Source organism: Crocuta crocuta, unplaced genomic scaffold (genome assembly GCF_008692635.1).
Source record: "Crocuta crocuta isolate KB4526 unplaced genomic scaffold, BGI_CrCroc_1.0 scaffold28, whole genome shotgun sequence".
NCBI lineage: Eukaryota > Metazoa > Chordata > Mammalia > Carnivora > Hyaenidae > Crocuta > Crocuta crocuta.
In genome coordinates this window covers 5735337-5748374 of record NW_027533256.1, presented here as the reverse complement: position 1 = coordinate 5748374, position 13038 = coordinate 5735337, and the positions used below count along the sequence as shown (strand labels likewise).

The following is a 13038-nucleotide window of genomic DNA, read 5'->3' as shown; positions in this document are numbered from 1 at the left end:
GTGATGCTGGGTCACATCACCTTTGGGTCCTTCCAGGGCCGGAGGGCAGGAGGAAAGGCCAAGCTCGAGGGAGAGTACCTGTACATGCAGCTCATACACCTCTCTCCGGAGCTGGGCAGGACTCTGCATGACGTAGATGGCTCCAGAAGTCTCATTAATTTCAAAAGCTCCATCACTCCCTGTTAAGGAGGAAAGATGTGCCCTGCAGTTCCACACACGGCCATGGGAGGCGCAGGGGAGCCATGCCAGGCAGCCTGCCCTGGGCTCCTCAGGCATTACCTCACTGAAGTCTCTATAGAATGTAATTGTATCATCTGTATTTTGCCAATGAGGAAACTGAATCTCAGAGAGGCTAAGTAACTTGTCTAAGATTACACAGCGAGTGTACAGCTGGGACTTAAACTGGTTTCAGGTTCCATAGAATTCTTCTCTTCTGTGTTGTGAGTGTGCATGTATGTATGCACATATATGTGTTTGTGATAGAAAGAGAAAGGGAGAAATGGATACACAGAAAGGGAGATAAGGAAGAGGAGAGAGAGGAGAGAAAGGGAGGGAGGGATGAAAGAGGCCAGAGGCTACAGGAGAAGGACCAGAAGAGGGAGAGGAGAGAAGAGATGGGATGGGGGGTGTGCTTGGTAGTTGTATAAAGGCTGCAGAAGTGGAGGAAATGGGACAGGAGGCAGTCAAGGGTCTGTGTGCCTGGGGCAAGGAGCCTGCATGTGATGGTGGCATGTTCAGGCATGCCTGAGCCGCTGCAGGGAGTGTGTGCACCAGGCATATCCCGGGGAAAGGGTTGGGAAGGCGATGGTGTCTGAATGAGAACACAGAGACATACGCATGTCTGCGATCAGGCACCAGGCATGATGATCTCACCAAGGGGCCTGGCCCTGCGGGGACCAGCTCCTGGAGTCTACAGAGCCCACCCGGCCAGCTTGACCTGCTCCATTGCTGCTCAGTTGTGCAAAGACCACAGACTTGGAGCCGAACAACTTAGCTTCTAGTCCAGTGGGAATGTGGGATGGCCCTTTAGCTTCTCTGAGCCTCCGTTTGCTCATCCGTATACAGAGCTAGTAGTAGGAAATGCCATATCATCGTGGCATTTAATTCTTTTAATTCAACCATATGCTCTAGGCCAGAAGTTTTAAAGTATGAGAATAAAAAACACAGTAACTTAAAAAGCATAAGAAATGTTGCCACTCCCTCTTGTAAATCAGCATGTTCTTAGGGTGAAGGGACATGAGTTGGTGCCACACATGCTGCTCTCGGTCCCCCAACCCAACCCCATGTTTCTCTCTGTTGCTGGACAGAGTGATAAGGCAGGGCCTGGAGGAGGGGCTGGAGGACAGCCCAAGGAGACTCATCACCTCCTGGATGATGAGTCCTAGATGGACCCAGCCCATCTCATGCGTCTTGTACTTCTGGTTCTACAGATGAGTAAACAGGGACCAGAGAGGTCTGGGAAGCTCGCTGTGGTCTCCCAGGGTGTAGGAGCCACAGCCCAGCGATGGGCCTGTCCCCAAAGTGCTCCCAGACTCACCATTCAAAAGGCTGTAAAGAATTTGGTTGGGTTTGCCCCGGTCTCCATCCATGGCAACCACCATCAGTACTTCTGAGCCCTTGGGGGAACAGAAGCAGCTGCCTCAGGCCGATGGGTGATGCTGGGGTTCCCCTCTCCCCAGATACCTGCTCCCATCAGAGGGGAGGTCCCACTGCCACCCAAGAAAAGGGCCAGGCCTCTGTGTGGCCCCACGCCTGCTGTGCAGGGAGATCACAGTACCCACTGGCCTCCCCAGGCTGGAGGGACAGACAGCCTGAGCCCCGCATCTCCCCAACACATAGGGTTAGCGCATGGCTGCCCAGGGACACTCAGGCCTCCTGAGTGGGCCTCCTCCTCACACCCCTCCTTTCCCACACGCCACACTCAGCTCTGGCCTCTACTGTCCTACCCTCGAGCCTCACCCCCGCTGCCTTGTCCACCTTTTGCTTGCAGAGGTATACGGGGGGAGAGGTCAGAGACGGGTGAGGGAGGGGCCAGGCACAGAGGGGTCTAATGCAAAGCCCGGGAACCAGGATGTTCTCCTGCGGCCCTGGCTGGGGTGCCCTTTGGCAGGTTTGGGCAGGGATGCCACAACTAACCAGGCTGTTCCACCTCAGCCAGCCGCCCCTTCTAAGCCTCCTCCTCAGGCACTTCTCCTCGGCCCATCCACACCCATGGCTGCTTCCTGACTGCCACATGCCGCCTGCTGTCCCTGAGCAACACTGTTCCCCCTTAGATCCTGGCAGGACAGCTGGCCTCCCCCTAGACCGTCTTCGGCGCCCCCTAGAGGAGCTCGGCCTGCCTCCCTCCACTCTGTGCTCCTCTCTGCCACACGGCTGCCAGCTTCTGGAGAAGCGTATCTTAGCTTGGGCCCAGCACGTGAGCAGTCCTCAGTGAGCGTCTGCATTGTCTCATAGAGCCTAGAATACTCAGAGCCTGGGAAGGAAAAATTCAGAATGCAGTTCAGTTCCAGAGTCCTTGAGCAGCTGCTGTGTGAGGTTTGGCTCCAGCCTGGTCTCCGCCTACAGGTAGCTCACGGTCTGGCTGAGCTGAGGGGGCACATAAATACATGCATGTACCCCAAGGAGGGGTGTGCATTGGGTGGGAGCAGAGAAGGGGAGCCCCCATCCCAACCAAAGATGTCAGGGAAAGCAGCGCCCGGGCTGACCCGAGAAAGGCGGGGAGCATCGGGCCTGTGGGCACGTTTCAGGCAGAGGGCTAAGGGCACAGTGGGGAGATGGGCTGGGTGCTGGGGGGCTGGTGAGGGCTCAGGGGTGGAGGGGAGGCCGGGCATCAGATGCCAGTCCCAAGAAATACCTTTCCTGAGAGACCCGAAGATAAGCATAGTAGCCAAAACACCAGGAACAAAGACTACACTGAGGGGGAGGAAGCTGAGATGGGCCTTGAAGCCAGGCCCGCAGGGCAAGCCAGGCCTGTGGATGACATTTGACAAGGGTTGTGGCAGCTCAGCAGCAAACTGTGGGAGAACTACTGGTCTGAGGGACCTCAGGCTATGGGCTTAGAATTGGGGAGGCATAAAGGAATCTCACCCCCCATAACCCCCACAAGGTGTAGATAAGCCTCACCCAAACCACCGCCATGGGCCACCTGTCAGCCTCTCTTCTCAGGCCTTTGAGGGGCCGTATCTTTGCAGCTGGGTTGGAGTAAGTTTGAATGAGTGAAGAAATGCCTGTCACAGTCTTGGTATCTGGCAGGTGCTACACGCCGCACCTGCTTCTTCCCCCCTACACTTCCACAGGCAAAAGGACATGCTCATGGGCTGAGCCTGAGCCGACCCAGAGCCAGCCATGTGAAGAGGGGGACCCAGGGCCAAGCCACAGGGGATCCAGGGGTAATGGCATCTGGGGGGGACACTGGGATGAGGGGACAGCCACCCACCGGAAGGGTGTCCTCATACACATAGCCGTAGTAGGGTGTGCCCACGAAGACAGGGGCCATGTCCTGCACGTCCTCCACATTGACTGTGACCGTGGTGGTGGCTGAGAACACGACATCAGCCCCTCGGAGTCTCCCTCCGCCATCCTGGGGAAGAAGCAGAGAGTGAAGAGAGGTTGGGCTCTGGACCCCTGGTAGAATCTGGTTTCTGTCACTTACTGGCCTCAAGACCAGCTGCCCCCTCTGATTTCTGTTTGCTTCTGTATCACCTGGAGATAATTCTCCCCTCATAAGGGTTATTTATTTATTTATTTAAAAATTTTTTTAAATGTTTTATTTATTTCTGAGAGAGAGAGAGAGAGAGAGAGAGACAGTGTGAGCAGGGGAGGGTCAGAGAGAGAGGGAGACTCAGAAGCAGGCTCCAGGCTCTGAGCTAGCTGTCAGCATAGAGCTCGATGCGGGGCTTGAACCCACAAACCGTGAGATCATGACCTGAACTGAAGTCGGATGCTTAGCCGACTGAGCCACCCAGGCGCCCCAGGGTTATTTAAATGAGATGATGCATGGAGGTCTTTAGTCAGTGCCTGGCATACACTAGGCACCCAAAAATGTTCCATTGGAAAAGAGAGTTAGCTCTCTCTCCAGGGTAATCATGTCCGACAAATGGCAGAAGAGGAGGGGGATCAGAGCCAAATTCCCCCTTCCAATAGGAATCAAGCCTCAAACACCTAAGGATCTACGTGATGGTGTGTGTCCAGGGAGCCCAGCCCTCGGTGGAGCTTCGGACAGGTGGTGCAGGCTGGAGTGGGATGGCCTGTAGCCAATGTGTGACCAGCAAGGGCCTTTCTTTTCCTGGAAAAGAAAATGCTGGGTCTAGAGGGACAGCTGGGGTTTCCTGCCCTCAGGGGACGGAGCAGCCACCTTGGTTGAGCACCTGCCGACTTGCAGGTTCCACACCATGCACTTTAGAAATAGGAGGAACTCAGTTACTCCTCGTGGGTGGGCAGATGAGGAAACCGAGGCTCATTGAGCATCACACAAAAAGAAACGTGGGAGGAGAGCAAGCCCAGGCAGAGAGAGGGAGGTGCCTGGAGGCCAGGTCACGGGAGGTGGGAGGGGGCATGGGTCTCCAGGCCACGGCCATGTGGTCCTCCAGAGGGGAACATGTCTTGTGAGTCCTGATGGAGCATACACCCTCTCCCAAGAGGGAATATGCCCTCTCCAACTTGCAGATTCCAGCCTCCCTGGAGACTATGTCCATGTCTGGGTGGGTCCACTCAACAGAGGTTCTGAGCAGCCACACCCCTACCCCATGGCGATCCTACCTTCAGCCCTCCAAACTGCCTCCGCTCCCTCACAGGACCCAACTCTTCCAATCCAAGGGAAGCTTCCCCTGACAAAGGTTGAAGAAGGACGGGATGCTCCCCAGGCCTCCCTGTTACCTTGGCAACCACGGTGACAAAATGGGTCTGGGCCTTCTCGTAGTCCAGGGTGGCCCCAGGCCGGAGGCGCAGCACACCGCTGTGGCGGTCCATGGCAAATTTGGTGGCGTGCATATTCTGTAAGAGTGAGGGGCTGGCTGGTCCTCGGAGAGGCACCCAGGCAGGCCCAGAAATGCCCGTTTTGCTTTACTGAAAGGGTGTCTTCGCTGGCCTTCGTCACAGGAACTCTGGCCTTGGGGCTGAGGTTAACCTTCAGGGTACTCAGCCTTTCTAGCCCCTCAGGTCCCCCTTAGTCCTGCCCCTCAGCATCCTTCCTTAGCACTTCTTGCTGCTCAGCATCTAGCTCGGCTCTGCCTGCAGGTTCCAGCAGGTCGAAATGGCCAGCAGAGTGCTGTAACCTAGAGGGAGTGGGGCTCAGAGACCACCGTGATGGAGAGAGCCTTCAGGATCTTCCAACCCNGGTTCCTCTGTGTCACAGGCTATTTGTCAGAGCTGTGCATGTATTTCATCCACACAAGGACCCATGAAGATGTGTTTTCATCTTTCCCATTCTACACGGGAGGAAAGTGAATTGGGAGGGTTAGATTAAGGGGCTGAAGGGCCCATGAAGAGGCAGTGGGATCTCTCCAGCAGATTATTCCAGAACCTGTGTTGTTACCCACCAAGCTGTACTGCCTGGACAATTGTGAGAGCAAGTGACTAAATGTGGAAAGAAGAGGAACAGTTACAGAAGCAGCAGCTGTGTGGAAGGTGGAGCCCAGGGAGGAGGAAGAGGTTCAGGAAGGGGTCTCTGCCTTTGGCGGGGTGGGGGAGATGGGTAGGGGTGGGGTGGCAGGGGTCACAGCTCTGTTTCTCCTGACAGATCCCCCTTTTGCCCTTTTCCTCTCCACAATTCTAGGCCCAGGCAGGTTTCTTCTGCCTCGTGTGGGTGCAGTGTGCCCAGGCCCTCTCCTGGGGAAGGGACTGAGGGTGGAGAGCTGAGGGTCCCGGAGATCCAGGGAGAGGGTGGCAGGGGAACTCAGAGTGAGCCCGGGTGGGCTGGTCAGGGGGAGACAGCTCCCACTCAGGCCCCTCTCATGTCCCTGTGAGTCTGCTGTGACATCTCCGACAATCTTTGGGAATAGTGGAGATGCTAGCGATGGAGGCGGTGGCCATCCAGGTGTCCCCTCTAGTCCAGGCCTCTGGTTATGACCAGTATGCCCCTCCTTACCTGCAAGAAGTAGGTGACACTCCCTCCAGAACCTGTATCCTTGTCTATCGCATGGACCTTAACGATACTGCTCCCAGTAGGTATGTCCTGAGGGGTCATAGCCATAGGGAGAGGGTCAGTCCTGGGGCAGTGACAGACTGCTCAGGGGACTGGGGGTAAAGGAGCCATGGAAAGGTGAAGTCAGAGCATGAAGGGCTAAAAAGAGGTGAAAACATGATGATTAACCGGCGAGCACCTATGGAGGAGACAGGCCAAAGTCTAAGTGAGTGCAGGAAAGAAGGAAGGGGAGAGGAGGAGCAAACAGACATCCTCCAAAACTAAGACTCCAAACAGACAAAGGGTTTAAATATGAAATGGGGAAATGGGTCATAAACAGACACATTCAGCATTACCAGGGATCACGTATATATCATTTAGAGCCAAAATGAAATATCTTCCTTCTACTGAATTAGCAAACATTACAAAAATTGGAGAATCCCCAGTGTTGATGAGGGCTGTGGGGAGACAAACCCTCTCCCACACCCTAGGGGAGACAGCAGATACGTGCCGTTCTGGAAAGGCAATCTGGAAGCACCTCCCAGCCTCTCCTGCCTTCAACCTTGTCCTTTCAAATCTTGGACTATGTCTTAAGGGAATCATTCTAATTAACTATATGGAAGTTTTATGTTTAGAATTTGATGTTTCTTATAACAGCAAAACTTTAAAGCATCTTAAATATTCAAACGTAAAGGAATACTTTGGTAAATGATGGAATATGCCCTCAATGGAAACTATTAAAATGATAGTTGCCTAAACTTTACAATTACTGAGGAAATGCTTATGTTGTAAATTAAGCGAAAAATAGCATACAGAAAGCGTATGTTTAATAGAGTCACAGAGACGTAAATAAAACAAACAAAATAAATCCAATAAGCACAAAATGACTAGAAAGAGCTACACCAAAATTTAACAATGTTGTCTCACGGTGGAGGGATTGAGGATGATTTCTGAGACTTTGTTTTCCACTTTTCTACATATTCACATTTCTACAATAAACGTATGTTATGATTATAATGGAAAATGATTAATGGACATTCCTTGGGATAAAAATAAATGTGGGAGGGGATGGCAACAGAGGTGGGGGAGCATGTCGGGGAAGGGTTCTCCAGAGGATAGGGAGCGATGGGTGCTCTCACTCTGGGGCCGGGTCCCCTCGGTCAGGTCACAGGGCAGCCCAAAGGACAGGCCACGGATCTGGGGTGGGAGTGTATTGGCCTTGCCTCGGGGCTCCTTGCTTACCTCAGGGACCTGGACAACGTAGGGCTCCTGGATGAAACTGGGGGCCTCGTCATTGGCATCGGTCACCAGGATGGTGACTTTTTCTGCCACCTGAGAAGAGGCAAGGGAGACAGGAATTGGGGCAGTTGAGACTTTCTGGGCAATAAAGGGATGGTGGCCTCTAAGGCCCCAGGTGTATGTCTCTGCCCAGTGTCTCTCCGTCTTCACCTCCCCTTCTCTCTTCCTCCCCCTCCCCTCCTTCCTTCCTGCTTTTATTCATTCTTTTTTTTTTTTTAAATATTTTTTTTATTTGTTTCTAGGAGAGAGAGAGAGACAGCGTGAGCAGGGGAGGGTCAGAGAGAGAGAGGGAGATACAGACTCTGAAATAGGCTCCAGGCTCTGAGCTACCAGTCAGCACAGAGCCCGACGCGGGGCTCGAACCCATGAACCGCGAGATCATGACCTAAGTGAAAGTCGGACGCTTAACTGACTAAGCCACCCAGGCACCCCACCGCTTTCATTCATTCTTGTAACAAATATTACTAAGCAACCACTTGGTCCCAAGCACTGTGTTCCATCCCTGAGACAGAAGATGCAATCGGACAGTGTGTGTTTTGCAGGATGTGATGGCAGGGCAAAATCCATATATAAAAGAAAGGTGGTGATCTTGTGCAGGGTGATGACAGTGGCATCCCAGGTACCGTAGGCAGGGCCCATGCATTACACGTCTCTGGGGGCACCATGTACACCATGGCCTAAGTAAATGCACCCCTTTTTGTGGGGTTGTGGGTGCGTGGTATAGGAGGCTGTCCCCAGAGGCCCTGAGAAGAGGGCATCTAGCCCAGCCTGCGTTGGGAGACAACAGGGAGGCTTCGCTTCACTTCAGCAGGAGCGAGATTTAAGCTCTGCAGCAGTTTGTCAGGTGAGAGGGAAAGGGGTGGAAGAGTATGCCAGGAAGAAGGAACAACACATGCAAAGGCAAAGAGGAGTGAAATGTATGGTGAGTTCAGAGAATATAAGCAGCTTTCAAGGCTAGATGGTTGGGAGGGTGAACGTGGGAGAGAAGGTGGGCGAGGCAGACGGGTGTCCGATGGAGAAACCCTGCACGTGAGACTGAGGCTTGGTTTTCATCTTGAGGGCAGTGGCCTCCTGTAAGTGTTTCCCGAGCAGGGCTGTGGCTAGGTCTAACATTCCACAGTGATGGCTCTGGCTGAAATTCAGACACGGACTGGGGTCAGGTAGCCTGGAAGCTGGGGAACCCCTGTGATCATCCTGGCAGGCACTGCTGAGGGCTGGGCGAAAGTGATGGCTGTGGGGAAGGAGGTGAGTGAGAATCAAGAGTCTGTGCCCAGGTGTTCATCCTCGGTGACGGCAGGAGCTGGTTGGAGGAGGCAGATGGGAGAGCATCCCCACTGGCCTCACTCTGTGTAGCCCTGTCTTGTGGGCTTGGGTTTGCCAGAGAGCCCCTAGGAGGCTGGAGGGGGGATTGTGGTCGAGCCCAGGGGGCTAGTGCTGCCAGGGGCCAGCTCGGGGGCACCTACCAGATTCAGGCCGTCCGAAATGCTGATGATGGCTTCAATCTCATCCTCTCTCTGTAAAGCATAAAGATTGATGAGCATCTGGGAATCTGATGTACCCGGGGACCCTGAGGCTCGGGGGAGAGCTCCCTGCCCTCCCTGAGTCCCCCAGAGCAGACCTGGGCATTTCAAGGGAGTCAGGTGCAAGTCAGGGTGGCCAAAAGCTGCCTCTGGCCATGCCTGAGACCTTGTTTCAGGTCTTGGCACATCAGGGGTTCTCCTAAACCCTCAGTATTATTGAGCCACCAAGAGAGAATGCTCCCCTGCTAGACTGAGGACACATGCTAACCTAGTGGGCTAGAAGCTCCAGCGAGCTGGGTTTTCCCTTTCTTTTCTTTTTTCCCCTTATCTCTCCCACACCTTTCCGTATTCCACGGTCCAGGTCTGCAGTGTCTCAAGCACTCCCGAGTCCATGGTGGGATCTCAGCGAGGAAGAGTGTTGAGGTCACTAGGTCCCCGCGGATGCAAGGGAGGGGTGCACTGTCACACCTCCACCTCTGTGTCCCTACAGCAGTCTCTGAGACCAACTTTTCTGTTGTCTACCCTGGCCTGTGGCTGGCAGAGTCTGTCATCGGACAAGAGCCGGCAGTAACCCCATGGTGGAGGTCCAGTTATGTGGTCAGCTGCGCCCACCAGCTTGGTGTGGGGTCTCAAAAGAGAAATGTAGCCCATGTCCTATAGGTTCAGAAAGGCGCAAAGGGATGGAGGGATAGAGTTTTACCAAACTCAGACCCATTCTCTAAACCACTCTTTCCAGGCTGGCTTAGTTAGTAGAGCATGCGACTCTTGACATCAGGGTCATGAGTTCAAGCCCCATGTTGGGCATAGAGCTTACATTAAAAAACAAAACACTCTTTCGAGCCCTGATCTGTGGTCAGTTTTCTGTGGCTTATAAGGCCTCTCCAGGAATGATCTCAAGGGAACCTTCTAGCCCACAGAGGTTTGTCTGCATACCTGGCAGGCAGCACTTCTCACACCTCCCCATACCTCTCTGTCCAGCTCTTCGACCAAGGTGATATTTCCAAAATTGGGGTCAACAGAAAAGACGCTTCTAGCGCTGGGGTCAAAGCTGATGTGGTAGGAGACGGGGTCTCCCTCAGGGTCTGTCCCATTTAGGGTGTATACATGAGAACCTGGAAGGAGACACAGAAGGGGAGACTAGAATCTGGGACCCAACTCTTCCTACAAGTGGCATCTATTCAGAAGCAAAGATTCAACTGGTTCTAAAGTGGATATTCAATTCAGTGCCACAGGGACCGCCCTGACGTGAGCATTCGCTGCAGGCCTCACACCTGGGGGCTGCTTCCCACTCTTTATGATAATGCTTCCTAACTGTGGGTGAGATGTTAGCACCGGCCACTGGGCAGACTGTAATCTATAATACAGATTACACAGGAGCCTCAGGTCTGCTGTGCCCAACTCCGTGGCTTCTGCCTGGTACTGGTGACTGGGCCAGCAGCCAAGATTGGGGTTCCCTGGGTAGGGCCGATGGGAGAAAAGGGAGAAGCGGTTAAGGCAGGACTGTGCAGCACTCTGCCCCCACGCCTGGACTAGCTCTTCAGGGATTTCTGAGTAGGTGCCTCTTTTACACTGCTATCCTTTTGCTCAGAGTTCCCAGCCCAGACAGAGAGAGAAGGGAGAATCTCTTCTTTCCCCTTTTCTCCTTTCCCCATGCATCCCAACAAGCGGGATGTTCTTAGGCCTCTTTAAATCCTGAAGAACTGAGGCTCCGCGAGGTTAGTATATTTGCTCAAGGTCACAGAGTGAGTGCACCCCAGGGCTTATCATCAGGCTCCCAACTACTGCCTGCTGTCTGGGGCAGTCTCTAGGCCTCTGGGCCTGCAGCCGGGTCTCTAGGACCGGCCTGGCTTAGGTCTCCATGACAGCCGTGACCTCCTTTCCTGCAGCTGCCCTGGGGAATTCAGAGCACAAACAGGGCGCCCCAGGAGGGCCCACAGCCTGGCACGGGGTGTCTCCATAGGCTCAGAGGAGTCACGGGTTCAGTCGCTGTGTCCAGGGGAACGCGGACCACCCTCCGGGAAACCAACAGGGGCTGGTGCCAGGGCTCCTCACCGACAGGGGTGTCCTCCGGGAGGCTGAAGAGGGCCATGTTTCCGCTAGTGCTGCCCACCCCGTTGTCGAAGAAGTGCGGGGCAAAATTGGCCTGGGCTAGGAAGACAACAGACAGGAGAACAGTCACGCGAAAGGGCGGCTCCGCAACAGTGTGGTCACACGCCTGGTCCCAGTCTGGGCAGGCTGGTGGTCTCTCCCCTGGTCCCAGCACACCGACAGACTGCCTCCCTCACGCGCAGGCTTTGCTCTGGCTTGCTAGGGACGCGCACCCTCTCCGGGACTTAGAACCCAGGCAGCGGCCCATCCCCACCCATCAAGGGACCGATTGGGAGCCCGCGCCCAGAGAGGAACGGTTTCCTGGCCAAGGTCACACTAGGAGCTGGGACACCCCCCCTGCCCCAGCAGCCTTCAGAGAAGCCGTCAAACCTCCCACCTGCTTCTGAGAAAGAAAAAAAAAAAAGCNTCCGCGCAGCTGGAGCGCTCCCGCAGGCCGCCAGAAGACACCAATTAGTGCGCTCTGATTCTGAGTACCGGTTCCCAGCCGCCGGCGGGCCGGGAGGGGTCACTGCGAGCTCCTCTTCCTACCCCGCCCCCCTCGCCCGGGTCTGGGGCGCAGGCGCCACGGGGTCCCCAACTCTGCAGCTGGGAGTCCTGGGGACGGGGCCAGGTGTCTTCCCCTAGATGGTCCTGAGCAGGGCACTGGAAGCTGGGGCTTCTCCCGGTCCCCAAGTTCTGGAGGGCATGGGCTCTGCTGGAGTTTTCCCTTTTCATGAACTTCCACTGTGACTTTGAGGGGGTTTGCCACTCTCTGAGCCTGAACGTTCCAGGCTGAGGAACAGCGGCAGGCAGGGAACGGCCCAGCCTGGGACCAGAGGACCCCCTCCCTAGAGGAGGAAAGAGCTGGGGATAAAAGGGGTTGGATGGGCTGGGCAATGGCGCCTCTGAAGACTTGTGGTGGGGGTGAGATGAACAAACAAAGAGGAGGATGGAGGTAGGGAGAGGAGCTTATGGGGAGGGGTTATCAGGCCCACCTCCCTGGGATTTCAAATCTTTCCAGTCCTCTCCCCCAGGCCGGGCCAGCTGTCCCAGCAGGTGGGGTCACTAGCGTCATCACTGGTGGGAGTAAACAGCAGAGAGGGCATGCAAGTCTCCACTAAGTGGAAGGCAGAAGTCGCCAGGTAGCAGGCTGGCCTCACTCTCTGTCCCCAGTGCCCAGTGGGTGACCATGGAGAGGCAGGAGATCCGCTCAAGCCTTGTAAGGAAGGGTGAACAGCTTAGAGACAGGATCAAGCCCCATCCTGGACAGACTTGCTAACAGAGCTGACCAGCACAGGTATGGGCTGCCCCAGGAACAATGAGCCCTGTGTCCTTGAAGGACATTTAGGCAAAGCCAGGGCACTGCTATGAGAGTCCTGGGTGCTGATAAGTAGGAAAAGCAGGTAAGCTCAGGAGCCTTCTTGTTGTTGGGAGATATCCCTGGGCTTGACCCTCATCCTCTTGCTCTGACAATGGAGTTTGATTAGAGAAGCAGCCTGTCCCCCTTCTGCTCATGGGGTGTACAGGGAGGTCACTTTAGGCCCAAACTTTGTCACTCACTAGGATGGCCTTGGAGGGATGCGTCCATAGAAAGAGGAGACCCCTTTGTGTACTTCCTGGTGAGGCCTCCATGGCTAGGGTCTTGATATTCCTCCCCAAGGGCCTTCATAGGAGCAGAACACCCCCACCTCCAAGGCCAGACCTCCTCGATCTACTGTTAGCAAGAGTTAGGGATTCAGGTCAAGAAGATGAATCAGTAGTCCCAGAGTATTGGGCCATTTTCAGGCCCAGTTGACCAGAACCCTTCTTGTTGAATCCCCTCGGGCTTGGCCCCTGGCTGGAAAATGCACTTTGAATTACACAGGTATTTCTGCATCTCTCTGTCTCAAAATGCTAGGACAAGGCCAAGGCGGGCCATTCCACAAGTCCAACATAGAGATGAGGAGACTGGGGCTTTCTGTAGATCACCCAGTGTGCTGGAGCCGAGCCAGGGTTTCCCGAGGGCAAGCA

General features: G+C 54.7%; 1 protein-coding gene across 1 annotated transcript in view; it reads right to left on the bottom strand.

The window, feature by feature from the left end:
- Positions 1 to 12660, bottom strand: part of CDHR1 (cadherin related family member 1) — a 23816-nt gene extending 11156 nt beyond the window's left edge. Inside the window, exons 1-10 of the mRNA XM_077746453.1 lie at positions 12642 to 12660; positions 10993 to 11190; positions 9907 to 10052; positions 8884 to 8934; positions 7364 to 7453; positions 6086 to 6172; positions 4876 to 4992; positions 3437 to 3580; positions 1538 to 1616; positions 79 to 179 (exon numbers count right to left, since the gene is read on the bottom strand). Of these exons, the coding sequence (XP_077602579.1) occupies positions 79 to 179; positions 1538 to 1616; positions 3437 to 3580; positions 4876 to 4992; positions 6086 to 6172; positions 7364 to 7453; positions 8884 to 8934; positions 9907 to 10052; positions 10993 to 11190; positions 12642 to 12660 (1032 nt within the window). The remainder of the gene's footprint in view (positions 1 to 78; positions 180 to 1537; positions 1617 to 3436; positions 3581 to 4875; positions 4993 to 6085; positions 6173 to 7363; positions 7454 to 8883; positions 8935 to 9906; positions 10053 to 10992; positions 11191 to 12641) is intronic.
- Between the last annotated feature and the right edge of the window lie 378 nt (positions 12661 to 13038).